This window comes from Nansenia antarctica (assembly GCF_963989245.1).
Source record: "Nansenia antarctica genome assembly, chromosome: 7".
NCBI lineage: Eukaryota > Metazoa > Chordata > Actinopteri > Argentiniformes > Microstomatidae > Nansenia > Nansenia antarctica.
The window spans coordinates 40,171,455-40,188,539 of record NC_137677.1 but is presented as its reverse complement, the minus strand read 5'-3'; the positions used below and the strand labels follow the sequence as shown (position 1 = coordinate 40,188,539).

General features: G+C 44.0%; 1 protein-coding gene across 1 annotated transcript in view; it reads right to left on the bottom strand.

Annotated features, from left to right (window-relative positions):
• The window catches only part of LOC308162607 (titin-like), a gene marked incomplete at both ends in the record, with an annotated part of 148,860 nt that overhangs the window by 57,635 nt on the left and 74,140 nt on the right, over nt 1-17,085 (bottom strand). The window contains 41 exon segments of the mRNA XM_080536752.1: nt 7-300; nt 527-826; nt 932-1,213; nt 1,312-1,620; nt 1,728-2,030; nt 2,326-2,625; nt 2,741-3,022; nt 3,127-3,429; nt 3,589-3,891; nt 4,036-4,317; nt 4,407-4,557; nt 4,660-4,808; nt 4,891-5,205; nt 5,437-5,736; nt 5,862-6,158; nt 6,252-6,569; nt 6,815-7,114; nt 7,194-7,323; nt 7,433-7,617; nt 7,714-8,022; nt 8,120-8,549; nt 8,652-8,842; nt 8,932-9,240; nt 9,358-9,657; nt 9,747-10,040; nt 10,132-10,416; nt 10,582-10,878; nt 10,975-11,274; nt 11,383-11,685; nt 11,775-12,161; nt 12,276-12,578; nt 12,731-13,030; nt 13,352-13,630; nt 13,728-14,033; nt 14,482-14,678; nt 14,766-14,871; nt 14,982-15,281; nt 15,394-15,693; nt 15,830-15,945; nt 16,068-16,254; nt 16,372-16,668. Of these exon segments, the coding sequence (XP_080392878.1) occupies nt 7-300; nt 527-826; nt 932-1,213; nt 1,312-1,620; nt 1,728-2,030; nt 2,326-2,625; nt 2,741-3,022; nt 3,127-3,429; nt 3,589-3,891; nt 4,036-4,317; nt 4,407-4,557; nt 4,660-4,808; nt 4,891-5,205; nt 5,437-5,736; nt 5,862-6,158; nt 6,252-6,569; nt 6,815-7,114; nt 7,194-7,323; nt 7,433-7,617; nt 7,714-8,022; nt 8,120-8,549; nt 8,652-8,842; nt 8,932-9,240; nt 9,358-9,657; nt 9,747-10,040; nt 10,132-10,416; nt 10,582-10,878; nt 10,975-11,274; nt 11,383-11,685; nt 11,775-12,161; nt 12,276-12,578; nt 12,731-13,030; nt 13,352-13,630; nt 13,728-14,033; nt 14,482-14,678; nt 14,766-14,871; nt 14,982-15,281; nt 15,394-15,693; nt 15,830-15,945; nt 16,068-16,254; nt 16,372-16,668 (11,199 nt within the window).

Genomic DNA, 17,085 nt, shown 5'->3' with positions numbered 1-17,085 from the left:
TCTTACCTAGTTTCTCTTGACAGGTAACAGGGACACTGGTATCTGGGCGGCTCACACCAATGGCATTCTGGGATTTCACGCGGAATCTGTATGTTTTTCCTTCCACCAGTCCAGTCACATGACTATGAGGGTTGCTGACAGTCTTAAAGTTGACCCAGTCTGTGGTTCCCTCCTCTTGGTGCTCAACGATGAATCCAGTGACCTCACTTCCTCCTGTGCGGTCTGGCCAATCCCATTGGAGCCAAACTTCAGTTTTGTCTGCATCTACGTGGTGCAAATTCTTTGGTGGACCAGGTGGATCTGAAAGATATTGAACATAGATAATGGTTAAAGATTTGACAAATATTTTTTTTAAAAACATTCAGAAATGTGTTAATTGGTCATTCATTTTGACAGTGGTTATGATGGATCTGAACCAGTACTGCCAAGGAAAATACTGTATGTACAGTATCTGGAAACAGCAGCAGTGCCATTGGACCAGACTCTGGCACAGAAATGTTTTTCGCTATTATAATTCAGTACTCACAGAGAGGATCAAGTGCCTTGATAGGTGTCTTTGTCTGAATATATGCACTTTTGCCAAACTGGTTTTCAGCAGCAACACGGAATAGATACTGGATCCCCTCCATCAGGTACAAAGCCATCAAGCTTTTCTTCTTGTTTGAGGGAGAGACTGGCACCCAACTCTCAGCTGCCACATCTTTTTTCTCCACCACATAGTGAGAGATCACAGCACCACCATCATCCTCCGGCGCTTTCCATTGGAGGTAGGCTGACTCGCTGGTGATCTCAGATATGGTCAGATCCCGAGGAGGACCAGGTTTATCTAGATCACAAAAATGTACAATAAATACACACACATATGTATTTACTTATTCATATAAATTATCCCATAATACATATTTATATATATTTGAGAAATAAAACAAACCTAAAACGAGAACTGCGCAAGTAGCTGTCTTTGATCCAGCTGCATTTTCAACAATTATGGTATAGTTGCCGGAGTCTGGACGAACACAGTTGCGCATCAGTAACTTGCTGCCTGTAGCAGTGGCTACAATGGTAGCATGTGCCGGGGCTTCTCCGTCATTTTTCTTCCATGTGACAGTAGGGATTGGCATGCCCTTAAAAGCAGCGCTGAGAGTAATGTCGGTTCCCAGCATTGCAAGATGGTCACGGGACATGTTGGCATCAAGCATTAACTCTGGAGCCTCTGCAGAGAGGGAAATAAAACATTATAGTACAGTTTACCGTCGCTACCACAAATAGATATGATTTAAATCACCTTATTACTGAAAATCTGAAAATTACCCAGCCTGTCGTGGACTTTCACTCCTTGTTTAACATAGGCAGGCTCAGAGTTGCCAGCTGCATTGACAGTCATGATCCTGAACTTGTACTCGTCACCATCGACCAGGCCTGTTACAACATAGTCGAGGTTTTGGCACTCTTCAGGAGTCTGATTGGCCTTTTCCCACTCCACTTTACCAGGCTTCTGGTACTCCACAAGGTAACCAAAGATTTTGCCTTTGCCATCATGTCGAGGGAGCTGCCATTTAAGACTGACCGAGTCCTTAGTCTTGTCTACTGCCTCGGGCAGCACAGGAGGAGTGGGAGGAACTGTGAAGTGAAATGATATTAAGTAACATTTACAGTAATGGTAACTTACCGTAATAATTTAATGACAATAATTGTTACAGTTTCATTTATTATAGTTGCACACTTACCAATTGGATCTTTGGCGAGCATTGGTTTTGATGGCAGACTAGGGTCACCTGTACCAATCTCATTCTCTGCCATAACCCTGAATTCATATTCACAGCCTTCAACAAGATCCTGCACCCTGAACAGAGTAGCTGGGTACAGGGGATCTCTTGTGGCACGAGACCACCTCTTGGCAGATGGCTCTTTCTTTTCCAGGATGTAGTTGGTGATGGGCTTGCCACCGTCACGAGGTCTGCTCCAGAGCACCAGAACATTGTCCTTGTAGACTTCCCTCACTGTTGGTGCCTCTGGGGCCTCAGGCACTCCTACAAAGACAGGATATAACATTATAAACAGCACTGGAGTGGTCATATAACCATCCATGTATGGGAGAGTGACATCAATGAGTTATTTAATTATGATGCTGCATTGTTAACAATGGGAAAACTAGCAAAGACACAATTTTCCATTTGTGCTGTTGTGATTGTAAAATCCATACATTCATGTTCTTTCATTTACCTCATTTACCCTGCTCTCATGCACAAATAAACTGCCTGTTTACATGGATGCGATTATAGTGAAAATAGGGTTATTGAATTCCAATGGAGATTGATTACATACTAAAGAGATCTTTGGCTCTCATCTCCTCTGAATCCAGTGGATCACTGATGCCATACATGTTCTCGGCACAGATTCTCATGATGTACTCCCTGCCCTCCACCAGCCTGGGGATTTTGCATATTGTCTTGGAGGAGGCAGATGTCACAGTTGTCCACATGTCTCTGTTTACGTCTCTCATCTCAATTATGTAGTTGGAGACTTCAACTCCGCCATTATCCAGAGGAGGCTTCCATGAGATAACCATGAATTCTCTATGAACCTCCTCAAAGATAACTGGACCCACTGGAGGTGTTGGGCGATCTAGAAAGGAAGCCAGAATAATTGGTTGAGAATGATAATGACATTATTTGAGAAACAAGCACAAATGAAGATCAGAAAGTCAGTGAATGAGATATTGGACTGACTAACTACATACCAACAACTGTTATATTGCAGATGCCCTTTCGTGAGCCAGTGCTGTTTTCAACAAGAACACAGTATCTGCCACTGTGCTCACGCTGGCCTTTCATAAGGCCTAAGCACATTGTGGTCAGTGTGTTCTTGAACTTGATGTGCTCATCTGCCTTCAACTCTTCATCATCTCTGGACCATATGATTGCTGGGGATGGTTTTCCAGTGTAGCGACCCAGGAGAGCACAGCTCTCACCGACACGGACAATGATCTTGTCACGGAAGTCAAGCTCAATAGTTGGGGGCTCTGAAAATGTAATTCAGAAACATCACATAAAAAAACGACAACACTGGGCTTAAATAACCAGATGCAATGATTATGAATTGATCTAAAATACTAGACGCCCTTACCAAGCTCATCTTTGCATGTGATTGGTTTGGTACTGAAAGATGGCTTGCTGGGGCCGATCTCATTGACAGCACTGACTCTGAACTCATAGGTGTCCCCATCTCTCAGACCATCAAATGTGTATCTCCTCTCCATCAGCTTCTCCTTCGTCAGCCTTGTGAACTTGTCCTTGCCAATCGGACGGGCCTCCAAGATGTACTTTGTTACCTCTGAGCCTCCGTCAAACTTGGGAGGTTTCCATGTGACGCTGATATAGTCCCGGGTGACGGCTGTCACCTCCAGATCCTCAGGTCGCTCTGGCACAGCTGTTTAATGTAGCCAAGCAACATTAGTTCATGTAAAACCTTTTACAGCTGATATGAAAAACATTACTTTATTACACAAATTAAGCTATGACAAATGAAGACAATGAAGAGAAGACGAATTGAAGAAACCATAATGGAGATAAAGGGATCTGGACTTACTGATTGGATCCTTGATGGTAATTTCTGATGAGGTCTGAACAAATCGACCGATTCCAATTGAATTCTCAGCAGCGATCCTGAAGAAGTAGGCCTTTCCATTGATCAGTCCATGGGCAACGCCAGAGTGCCTGGTGACTGTGCAGTGGACAGCTGTCCAGGCCTTTCTCTCAGCATCACGTTTCTCGACTACATAGTTGGTGATGGCAGAGCCACCATCATCCTCAGGGAAGAACCACTGCAACTTGCAGGAGTCACTGGTGAGGTGCTCTGTGGTGAAGGGTACGCCCACGGGCCCAGGGACATCTGAGGAAGAATAGTGAAGCACATTTAGCTGTTTGTAAGAGAGAACACATACACAGCAATAAATGAACATGTGTGCCAAATTGCTTACATTCCTTGTGTCTATACTTTAGTTCAGTATCACAAGGCTGACTTTTAAATGCTTACCTAGGACATCAACGATGATGGCTTTCTTCTTTTCACCTGCTTCATTCTTAGCAGTAAGTGTGTAAACTCCTTGATGTTTTCTCGTGCAAGGCTTGATCACCAGAGAGGAGCTGATGGAGGTAGTCTCAACAACGGCATCTGGTGGTAAAGCACCATCATCTCTGTTCCATGTGATTGTGGGTGCAGGCTGTCCTGACACATATGCTATGATGCGGATGACACCACCAGCGTGAACAACCATCCTGTCCTTTACTGAGGCGTCGAGTTCAACCTCTGGAACAACTGCAAATAATCAAACCAGGATGTTATTAGATGTTGATGTTCCTCAACAACTTTAGATCGCAATGTCAATAGTAGACAGATTCACTTACTTGTCCTGTCCTTGACCTCAATCACCTCTGGAACTTCACCAGGCTCACTGAGGCCTGCAGTATTCCGTGCTGTCACTCTAAATTTGTAGAGTCCAAGTGTTTTCAGTCCAGAAACGACCAGCTTGGTGCCTCTAACTTCCTTGTCTTTAGCCTGTAATATATGTAAAAGATATATATGACATCCATAAGTTTCTGTACTAGGACAAAGAACATGACATTACAAAAGACGATCAACATGAAACCTTGTACTTACTTTAACCCATGCCTCTGTTCCCTCCTCTTTGTACTCAACAATGTAACCAGCAATCTTTGCTCCACCATCCTTCAGTGGTGGGATCCAGACCAGGTCCACAGTTGACTTGGTCCAGTCTGTGACCTTTGGTGTTGGGGGTCCGGGAGGTGCTACACAATGAAATACAAATATGGTTGAAACACTGAAATATGACACAATATTGTCAAATAAAACATTTAGTATTATACTTACAGATGGGATCTCTGGCAAATATAGGGTCTGAGGGTACGCTAGGAGGACCACATCCGGCCAGATTGATAGCGGTCACACGGAAGATGTACTGAGAACCCTCAATGAGTCCAGTCACATTGTGAGACACTCCCATAGGCATAGGACGAACAGGATCACGGGTCACTCTGTTCCAGCGCTTCGATGCAGTTTCTTTGCGTTCCAGCCAATACCCAATTATTGGAGTACCACCGTCAGACGCCGGCTCCTCCCAGTTTACCATCATGGAATCGAGAGTAACTCTGGAAATGGTTGCCTTCTCACACTGGCCAGGGATAGCTGTAGAGAGACAATAACATTGAACTCGGCTTTAATTTCAAACACCGTTTATTAGACTTGTGTTTTGTGTTCTGATGCTGATATGATATGTGAATATAAATGTTTATTAGACTTGTGTTTTGTGTTCTGATGCTGATATGATATGTGAATATAAATGTTTATTAGACTTGTGTTTTGTGTTCTGATGCTGATATGATATGTGAATATAAATGCCATATCTGCTCCACTTACTGAAGAGGTTTCTGGCTTTCTCAGGTTCACTGTCCAGATGATCACCAATTCCATATTTGTTCTGTGCCATGATGCGGAACACATACTCGTGGCCCTCCATGAGGCCGTCCACAGTGAAGATGCGTTCTTTGGGTTCGTTGGTCACTGGGATCCATGCCTTCCTGCTCGCCACACGCCTCTCAATGACGTAGTTGGTCACCTTGGAGCCACCATCATCCTTGGGGGGAAGCCAAGACAGGGTGATCTTCTCCGCTCCAATTTCCTCAAACTTAATGGGACCAGATGGAGGTCCTGGTCGACCTGTTGAAAATAAGGAATAGTTGTTTGATCTTAAATAAATACATTTCAGTTCTAGATCACACAAATACGTTATGGAAAAGCACATTGCAAAGACATGGTGTTACAATGCTGTAAGTGCCATTTACCAAGGACATTGAGTCTCATTTCTTTGGAGGCCTTTCCCAGGCTGTTGCTGGCTAAGATGGTGTACAGGCCAGTGTCTGAACGCTTGCCCTGCTGGATCCGCAGCGTGCAGCTATCATCAGACACAATCTTATTGATGTGCTCATCATACTGCACATCAGCCTTGATATCCGCCTTGTGGGGTGGAGCCTTCTGCCAGGTCAGAGTAGGGAAGGGACAGCCCCTGATCTTAGCCACAATGCTGATGTCAGCCCCTTGTTCGACTTCCATGAATTCCTCCAGGTCAATAGCAGGTGCACCTAAATGACACAAATATCGGAAATGTATTTGTTTTGCTTCAAACACTTTAAATGTTACGTATAAAGTTGGACGCCTCGTCTACATTAACTTACGGGTCTGGTCTTGAATGAAGATCGGCCCGGCTGTGGATGAGGGTCTGCTTCTACCGGCCGCGTTCACAGCCATGACACGGAACTCATACTCATCCCCTTCAATCAGGTCCTCAATCTTAAAGGTGGTAGCGTCGACGTCACGTCTGTTGCACTGTCTCCAAGCCTCCTTGTGGGTTCCGGTGGCATCCCAGCCGAGGCGCTCAACAACGTAGTGTGTGACAGGCGCACCGCCATCATTCTTTGGTGGCTTCCAGGTCAGGGTAGCTGTGTTCTTGGTAACATTGGCGATCTTCACCCGAGTCGGAGGATCCGGAGGATCTGTAAAAAAATATGAATGTCATTATTATGCCATTATTACTGCATTATTACTGCTATAACAACAAAACAGGTTCTTGGTAACTCATTATTAACTCAACTCAATAATTATGGAACTACAAAGCAATTACTAATGTACTATGTAACAATATTCTCAAACAATCGAATGATTACAGTTACTACGCAAGTGTAGCGCCAACGTATTGAGTTATGATCTAAATTATTCATTAATCCAGTTGTTCACTTACGAATAGGATCTCTGGCTTTTGTCCCCTCAGGGGTTTCAATGAATGGTCCCATCCCGAAGCGGTTCTCAGCCCGGATACGGAAAAGGTATTCCTGTCCCTCCATGAGGTCAGGCACCACAAACGATTGGCTGCCACAAGAAGGGTTGACCTTGGTCCAAGCTTTTCCATCAACAGTTTTCTTCTCAAGGAAGTAACTCTTGATTCTTTCCCCACCGTCGTTATCTGGGGCCTTCCATGAAAGTCTACATGTGCCTCTTGTGATGTCAGTGATTTTCAGGTCTTTAGGCGGACCTGGCAAATCTGAAAATAAGGTGTGCCACAGGTTAGGATAAAAAATGTGGCCCATTTTGAACCATCTGTTGAATGATGTTTTCCTTACCAAGGACGTTGACTCTGACTTTCACCGTCTTGTGTCCAGCTGCATTGGTAGCTGTGATGACGTATCGTCCAGCGTGTGGGAGCTTGCTCTCAGGGATTGTTATGACTGATGTTGTATCAGTCGACTGGATCTGAGTTAAGACATTAACAAAATATGTTATTATAACATGAGATTGTAAGCTTGTTTAAAGAACTGGAGCTTTGTAGATGCACGTGAATGCTTCATGTAGATTGCATTACCTCTGAGTCCACTGGGAGGGTGTGAATATCATTCTTCTTTTCGGTCTCTGCTGTTCCATCAATGAACTCCCATGTGACTTTAGGAGTAGGTCTTCCCGTAATGATTGCTGGAATTTTAATAGTAGAGCCAGCTCTGCAGGCCAAAAGCTCATGTGCGCTGACCTCCACAACAATAGTGGGTTCCACTGTGAAATAAGTAGAACATTATTAATCAGCCAATCAAGTGCAAACATTTTAACAATAATTGTTAATAATAATTGTTCTCATTTTATGTAACTTACATAGAATGTCCTGAACAATGATATCAGAAGTTTGTGGACTTGGTTCAGACTCGCCAGCAGCGTTGACAGCCCTTATTCGGAACCGGCACTTCTTGTTTTCTTTAAGATCTGGCACAGTGAATTCAGTGGTAGGGTGCAGCTTGTCTGGTGCATTCACTTTTCTCCATTCAGGCGAGCCTTCCTCATGCACCTCAATGATGTATCCTTTGATTGGACTTCCACCGTCTCTCTCTGGTGGAGTCCAGGTGAGAGTCACACTGCTCTTTGTTTTGTCCTTAACCGCTGGGCATGATGGTGGAGTAGGGGCATCTGGAAATAACAGAGAAATAACAGTTCAACTTATGTCAGGCACGATAAAAGTGTGACGATACAACCATTCTACCACATAAGAGATCGGGTCACTTACTGCGTGGATCAACTGCAAAGGCACACTCTGTGCCAACGCTTGGCGGCCCGACCCCGGCAGCATTCTCGGCCATCACTCTAAACTGGTACTCGGCACCTTCAATCAGGCGGAGGATGTTGTACTCCAGTCCCTTCACTGCTGGTTTAGTGACTGGAGCTCTGTTCACACGACCCCAGTACACAGCTCCTCTCTCCCTCTTCTCCAGCCAGTAGCCGGTGACTGTCGAGCCCCCGTTGGTTGCTGGGGGCTCCCAGGTCACTACCATGGAAGTGGAAGTATGTCCAATAATCTTGGGGTTGCGAGGCGGACCAGGAAGACCGAATGGATCTTTGAGCTCAACTTTGTCCGAATCACAACCGTCACTTATTCCAAATTTGTTCTGGGCTTTGATTTTGAATTGATATTGGCCATAATTGTCCAGTTTATACACCTAGAAAGAGTGATAGGATTCCATTATTGTCATTGTCATATGATTTGTTATTCATCATTTTAATCAATATTTCAAAATGTTAGACTTTGACTTTGCACTAACCCCATATCTCCTGTCAATGACGTTGCAAGTCAATTGCTCAAAGTCAGACTTCTTCTTGCTTGCATCCCTCCTCTCAATGATGTAGTTTGTGAGCTCACTACCCCCATTGTCGTCAGGGGCATTCCAGGTAAGATAGCAAGAATCAGCTTTGATATCAGAAATCACAATGTCTCTTGGTGGAAGAGGACGGTCTGTGAAAGCATTGGAAACATATTAAGACTTTCATTGTGGTTACCACCATCATGACTGTTAAGAAATGAATCACTGCTAGAAAACGTACCTAGAATGACTACGTTGATAGTGTGGTGGGCTGAGCCATGGCAATTTGTGCCAGTAAGTTTGTAGTCGCCTGTGTCTTGTCTGACCGTTTCAGGTATGCTGATTTTGGTGGTAGATGTTGTTCGGTTCACCTCTTCTGTTACCATCAATACTGCCTCAGTTGACTTCTCAATGACAACCCCATCCTTGGACCATTGAATCACTGGCATTGGAAGACCAATCACCTCAGCAGGGATTTCAATAGCCTCTCCTTTCTTGACAATGATAGAATTCCTCTTGAACTGCTTCAACATTATCACGGTTGGGGCAACTACAACACAAGAGGCATTTTATGAAACAATTTCAGAGCAATTATAGAAGTATAATGTTACAACATGTTATTTACACATGTATAGAATAACTTGTATAGTGTTACTGTGTCTCATACCTTCATCATCTTGAATAGTAGTACTCATAGGCTTTGAGGGTTCACCATCTCCAACCTCGTTACATGCCTTAACACGGAACTGATAAAGCTGGTTCTCTGAGAGGTTTTCTAAGGAGATGGTACATTCTGGGCAGATATTACGATTTGCAACATCAAACTCAGTTCCATCGTGTCTCATCTTCTCAATATAGTAGCCTTTGATTGGGCTGCCTCCATCACGACGAGGTGGCTCCCAAGCGAGAGTTATGGTGCCCTTGCTCTTCTCGGTATAATGAAGATTCTCTGGGGCAGATGGTGTACCTAAAATGAAGAGAGGAGTATATTTTCTTATTATTTCAGACAGAATTTAAACCTTTGGAAATGATAGGCATTGTCTTCTGCATTCGTACCCAAGGGATCAGCAGCGAGAATAGGTCCAAGGTCTGCTGGAGCGCCAAGGCCATACTTGTTCCTTGCTACAACACGGAACATATATTCCTCTCCATCAAGCAGGTCCGGAATATAACACTTGCATGAAGCAGTTTCAATAGGCTGTCTAAAGATGTGCATCTTTGCGTCCTTTCGCGTTACTTCGTAGCCAATGATATCACTGCCACCGTTGTCAATTGGATCAGCCCAGCTAATGCTGATATTTCTCTTAGTAACTACAACAGTCTTCAATTCAACCACGGGCCCAGGAACGTCTAGTTGAAAAAACAACAATGTAAATATCAATAACACAACAAAATTCAGGATGGTAAAACTAAGTCAGATATTTCTTGTATGGTGACTCACCCATGACAACAACTTTAGTGACAGCAGATTTGGTGCCACTGTTGTTGGTTCCAGATATCTCATACTTTCCATGATCTGTTCTCCTGGCTTTCTTTATAAACAGAACACTGTTCTTTCCTTCTGTTTCAATGACAGCCCTCTCTTTGTCAGGTTCACCTTCATCTTTTGTCCATTTCACCTCTGGTTGAGGTCTGCCAGTCACAATGGCAGGTAGTCTCAGGGAATCCCCAGCTTTGAGAATAACTCCGTTCTTTACAGAGACATCAAAGTCAACGATTGGAGGCTCTGAGGAAACAGAAATACCTTATGAGTGTGCTGTAGACCCTAACCCATTATTATACAACATAATTCATTTGAAGTCGAATGAAATCTTAACAAAATATCCCAAAAAACATAAAGAATTCACTAAAACTAATCACAGAGCTCCATAGCTGGTTTCTGCATGGATACCTTGAGGTTCTACGACGGTGACAGGCTCAGTCATGCCGGGGGCTCCTGGTCCGAAATCGTTAACAGCCAGCACACGGATAATGTAGTCGGCCCCCTCTGTCAGGCCAGTCACAGTATATTTACGGTCCTTGCATCGGAACTCTGTGTTGCGTTTCCAGTCTTTCTCTCCACATACGACACTCTCAACGTGGTATCCTAATATATCTCCTCCACCGTTGTACAGGGGTGGAATCCATGCGATATCAACGGTTGTGGCAGAAGTATCCACAACCCTTGGAGTGGGTGGACCAGGGGGCACTGTAGAAACAGACATGGCATGTGTTAATGCCTGTCATATTGAAAAGAAAAGTGCATACAGGTTATTTTTTTATCTCCAAATTTTGTTAGACTTACAGATTGCATCCATAGCAATCTGAGGGTCCGTTGGAACACTGAAGGCGCCAGGGCCTGCCATGTTCTCTGCGCACACTCTGAAGATGTAGGCCAAGCCCTCCATGAGACCCTCAATCTTCACTTCCAGAGCGTTGAGTGGGTTATGGTTCACTCTGGTCCAGTGTTTGCTGTTGATCTCCTTTCTCTCAATCCAATAACCCAGGATGGGACTTCCATTGTCCTTGGGTTCATGCCAGGAGATGTGGATACTGTTGGCATTAACATCTAAAATTCTGGGCACGTTTGGCGCATCAGGGGGATCTTAAAAGGTGAGAGAAAAGGATTGGATAATGTTGAAATAGTAAGGTCACAAACATTTAAACCTGATAGTTTAGGGGGAAAAGTTGACATTTCATTATAGATATTTACCAAATTGATTCTTTGCAACAAGTGGCTCAGAGACACATGAGGGTCCACAGCCAAACTTGTTCTCGGCAGTAACACGGAATATGTACTCCTTTCCTTCAATCAGTTTGGTCACAGGGTAACTGCAGCCCTTGAGGGTTGAAGTCACTGTGATCCATCCAATCTCCTCATTCTTGTTGTCCTTCTTTTCCAGTATGTAGTTGATGATCTCGCTGCCACCGTCATCCAGTGGTAGATCCCAATTGCAGATGACAGAGGTGCTTCTGATCTCGTCAAATACAAAGTTGACTGGAGCTCCGGGTGTATCTATATATCAGACAAATGACAAAGTAAGTTGTGAGAATCGTGCACGGCAAAGCTGAAAGTAAAAGAAACTGCAAGGACCAACATCTTACCAAGGACATTGACTTCACAGGTTGCAGTTGCAACACCGTGAGTGTTCTCCACCTGGATGGTGAAGAGACCGTGGTCTTTCCTGACGGAGTCTCGCACCAAAACGGCCGCCTCGCCCTTCTTAGTCTGATCCAAGGACAGACGCTCAAGGAGTGGGGGGCAGAACTCCTCCACAGGCTCAGGTTCAACTTTGCCCTTTGCTTTCTTCTTCTTCACAACAGGCACTTCTGTCTTCTTGGCCGGCTCCTTTGTGACGTCCTCTTCGTTCCTGAGCCATGTCACCGTGGGGTAAGGAGAGCCTGAGATGAAGGCGTCCAATCGGATCTCCTCCCCCTTTCTGACGCTGAGGCCAGACTGCACACGCGCATGGAGGGTAACCTTGGGTTTGTCTGAAACAGGATGACATAAGTTAAAGCACATATTGGTCACATGTCATGTCTATACCAGAAGCTGATATACTTCATGAGATTTACACAAAGACAGTTTTTGAAACATGGCCGTACCAACAGGATCAGCAGCCATCATCAACTGAGAGCCTCGGGATGGCTCACTGACTCCAGCAGCGTTCTCAGCTCTGACGCGGAACTGATACTCCTGTCCCTCTGTCAGATCTGTCACAGTGTAGGAGAAACCAGGCACCAAGGTCTGGTTGCATCTCTCGTATTTATCTCCACTTTTCTCAAACTTCTCCAGAATGTAGCCAGTGATTGCGCAACCCCCGTCATGTGCTGGTGCTTTCCAAGTAACAGTGATTGACTTGGAGGTTGGGTCGTGACCTTCAACATCAATTGGTGGATCTGGCTTTTCTGCAAATAAGAAAAAACAGGAAGAATACCATTGATACCAAAAGCTACAAGCAATACTCTCTCTGTAACACAGAAGAGTAGAGTATGGTATCCTGTGGTACTGTATGTTTTACCCATTGTAAATGAAAGACTTGTTTCCCTTCAACACTTACGCCTCTGTTCCTCGGTGATGACAGGATTGCGGATCTCTAGGTATTCCCCAGCGCCGACCTTGTTCACAGCTTTCACCCGGAAGTAATACTCGCAGTTGAGGTACAGATCTTTGACATTCCAGCTCAGTTGGTTTTCTCCAGACATCACAGCCATGAAGGTCTTTTTAGACTTCTCTCTGCGCTCCAGAACGTAGTGAACAATAGGGGTTCCTCCGTCGCTCTCTGGAGCTTCCCATGTAATCTTGCAGGAATTCTTGGTAACTTCACGGGCATTGATGTCCTTGCATTGACCAGGCAGACCTGTAGTCATGACACAGACGTGTAACATAGGCAATGGAACAGTTCTACAATGATATAGAGCAACTTCATGTAAAAGAAAGGGAATTTCTTTTGACTATGTTGTGTTGTACTGTTTTTCTACTTTTATTTTTGATGCTGCTCTTATTCTTTGTTACGTGTCTGTGTTTTACTGTTTATTTAGCACGTCTGTTTATTTGTGAAGCACTTTGTAACTTAAAAAGGTTCTATATAAATAAAGTTGATTATTATTATGATTATGATTATGATTATGATTATGATTATGATTATGATTATTATTATTCGATTTCATAGACAACTTACCAATAACTTTAACGTTGACAGTTCCTGTGGCAGTTCCCAGAGTGTTCTCTAATGTGACTATGTATGCACCGGCGTCAGCATGAACACACTTGAGCAGCTCCAGGTGGACACTGTTGAGCTCACAAGTCATTGTGAGTCTGTCATCAGCCTTGCACTCTACTGTATCTTTCTGCCATACCATCTTTGGTTTGGGGATTGCTCTATATGGGACTTTGAGACGCAGTTTTTCACCCACAACAACCACAACGTCCTGGGCCTCCAGATCCATAGTAGGGATACCTGAGAGAGGAGAACACAGAGATACACGTTACCTCTTTGTGACAGGTGGCACATGAATTCCACTTGGGAGCATGATAGTAGCATGAAGTATACTTACAATCTGGATCCTTGGCAAAGACCCCGTCAGAGATTTTAGAGGGATCGCTGACACCGATGGCATTGATGGCCCGAACTCTGAGGACATATTGTTTCTCTGGGATGATGCCTTCATCTACCCGGTATGTCAGATCCTTGATTGGACGAGAGTTGACTCTCAACCATTTCTCAGTACCAGCCTCAGAGATCTCAACATGGTAGCCAGTTATATGGCTGCCTCCAATCTTCTCTGGGGCTTTCCAGGTTATGGAGATATGCTCTCTGCTGGCATCTGGGATAGCCAAATCAAGTGGAGGAGATGGTGGACCTGGGAAAACACATTTATTATTATTATTATTATTATTATTATTGTTGTTGTTGTTTTTATTATTATTATTATTATTGTTGTTGTTGTTGTTGTTTTTATTCTTCTTCTTATTATTATTATTATTATTATTAATAATAATAATAATATTATACTTATTTTTAGTAGTAGTAGTAGTAGTAGTAGTAGTAGTAGTAGTAGTAGTAGTAGTAGTAGTAGTAGTAGTAGTATTTATATATTGTTATTATTATTATTATTAGGTTGCCACTACCATAATAAGAGTTGACAAGAAAATGTATTCATTTTAAAATGCATATTGCATAATAAATGCATATTAAGTTGCTATAAATTGCTACCCAAGATATTCATGTTACAGGATATGCTGGCCCAATACTAAGTCCACACTAATCAAGCTAGTATCTATTCAACAGGAATGCAACAGAGAACTTACTTGTAGGATCCTCAATTGTGATGTTTTCTGTTGGCTCGCTTGGATCTCCAACACCGGCTTCATTCTCAGCACGGACTTGGAACTGCACGTCAGTTCCCTCATCCACATCTGTCACTCTGTGCTTGCATTCAGGTTCTGCAGTCTTGCCAGACTTCACCCAGCGGGTTGCCAGTTTCTCTTTCTTCTCAATAACGTACCTATAAAACAAAGGATGTGTATTTTGAGGAAAATGTTTACTTCCTGCAACAACTACACTGACAGCCTAAACGTAGTTCCTCACATACTTTGTAATGGGTCTTCCTCCATTACTCTTAGGAGCTTCCCATTTCAGTTCAACGTGTCTCTTGGACACCTCCACCACAGTCAAGGCATAAGGTGGTCCAGGAGTGGCTGGAAAGAAAACAGAGATTAGTCACATACAGAACGTCCCCACTGACTGTGAATCCTCATGATGAAACATATGACACTGACAGCATGACAAAAGCACAATGATATCTTACTGAAAGTATCTTTAGCGAGTACTGCATCTTCCAGTTCGATGAAATCACTCTGTCCAATTGCATTCTCAGCAGCCACACTAAACACGTACAGAGAGCCCTCGCTCAGTGGAGTGACAGTGTACTTGGTCTCCTTCACAGTGGTGTCTACAGTCTGCCACGCCTTCCTCCTGACATCTCTCTTCTCAACAACATAGTTGGTGATAGGTGAGCCACCATCATTTTCAGGGGCTTGCCACCTCAGATCAGCACTGATCTTTGTAATGTTGGGCACTTCAAGCCAGCGAGGAGGTGATGGAGGATCTGTTGAATAGAACACAACAACGCAAAATCATATCATATAACAAATAGGCCTATTCATCAAACTGGCCTTTTCAGGCGAAAGGTGTCTAAGTGCGGGGGAGTCATCACTTACAGAGCCTTTCCTTGCAGACCACAGGATCACTGGGCTCACTGGGTTCACTCTCTCCAGCGACATTGACGGCTCTGACTCTGAAGGAATACTCCTGTTTCTCCATCAGTCCCTTCAGGGTGTGCTCAGTAAGGGGGATGTCCTCTCCCACGCGGACCCATTGCTCAGACCCAGTCTTCAAAAGCTCAACGATGTAGGACTCAATCTTAGCGCCACCGTCATGCTCTGGCCTGGTCCATTCTAGGGAGGCGGAGGTCTTTGCGATGTCTTTGATGAACGGTTTTCCAGGAGCCCAAGGAGCATCTGTAAAACAATATGTGTTCATGAGGGTCTCTATTTTCCCACCTAGCTTTATTGTATTTGAAACGATCACAATGTTCTTACTTTCTCTAAAACTAAAGAGGAGTAATACTGTAGCCTTAAACACTATAAAACCTACCAATTGGGTCTTTAACCAAGACTGGATCAGTCTCTGCACTTGGTTTTCCTGGTCCTGCAAGATTCTCTGCCAAGACACGGAACCTGTACTTTTTCTTAGTAGGCAGTCCCTTCACCCTGAAATTAAGGTATAGACATATTAGCCTGCCATTTTTTGCATACATGTGTATAGATGATGTATTGTCATGTATAGTTCAACAGTGTCTGAGTGGTCCATGTTAACTCCTCCAGCGACCTACCTGAAGGTGGTGTCCCTAATGGGAAGCTTGTTGCATCTGATCCATTTGTCGCTTTCTGTATCAAACTTCTCAATCCAGTACCCAGTGATGGGACTGCCACCATCCTCATCAGGCTCATACCAGGTCAGAGTCAGGGAATCCTTGGCGATATCAGAGGGCTGCACTCTTGTTGGAGAACCAGGAGGATCTAACACATGATAAAAAAAACATGGTCAGGGTGGACCATATCCATATTCTGAACATTGTACAGCATATTGATTTATAATACATCAGAAAGATAAATGAAAGATAGCAAATTATGTACCAAATGCGTATTTGGCAATGATTGGTACATGCTCCGCAGGGACACCGATGCCATACTGGTTTTCTGCCTGCACTCTGAAGACGTATTCCGTCAGAGGAGTGAGCTTGAGGGCTGTGAAGGTGGTGTGTTTCACAGTGGAGGACAATTTCTGCCACTCTTCCTTGTCGAAGGGTCTTTTCTCTACAATGTAGTTGGTGACGAATGATCCACCGTCGTCCCTGGGAGGGTTCCAGGCCAGGACGCAGGAGTGGTTGGTGATCTCAGAGATATCAAAGGCAGCCGGGGGACCGGGCTTATCTATTGGGTGACATCAATAAATATTCATTAATTTGTCTCATTATGTTGTAAATGTCACATTCAAGGCCTACGTTCATGTTTTTTTAAAAGTTGTTTAGCTGATATATAACAAAAATTGCCATTACGGTCAAAGTATGTGTATTTTGGGGCGATACATTCTATTTTCTTAGCTCCTCCTAAAACGATTTCCCACGTGCTGTGACGTACACATTTCACAGGAGCTTTGAAGTGTGACGTGGCTAGCCTGTTTGTAAAGTTAGTTCCCAGAGTCAAATCTAATTCTCCAAACCCCCTTCACTGACTTTTCATACAACCATTCAACAGGTTATTGAGAACTGCTCCTAGCTATATCTGGCATTACTTTCCCAAATAGCTCCATGAATGACTAATGCGGGCTGTTGTGGGCCTTTAAGTTGT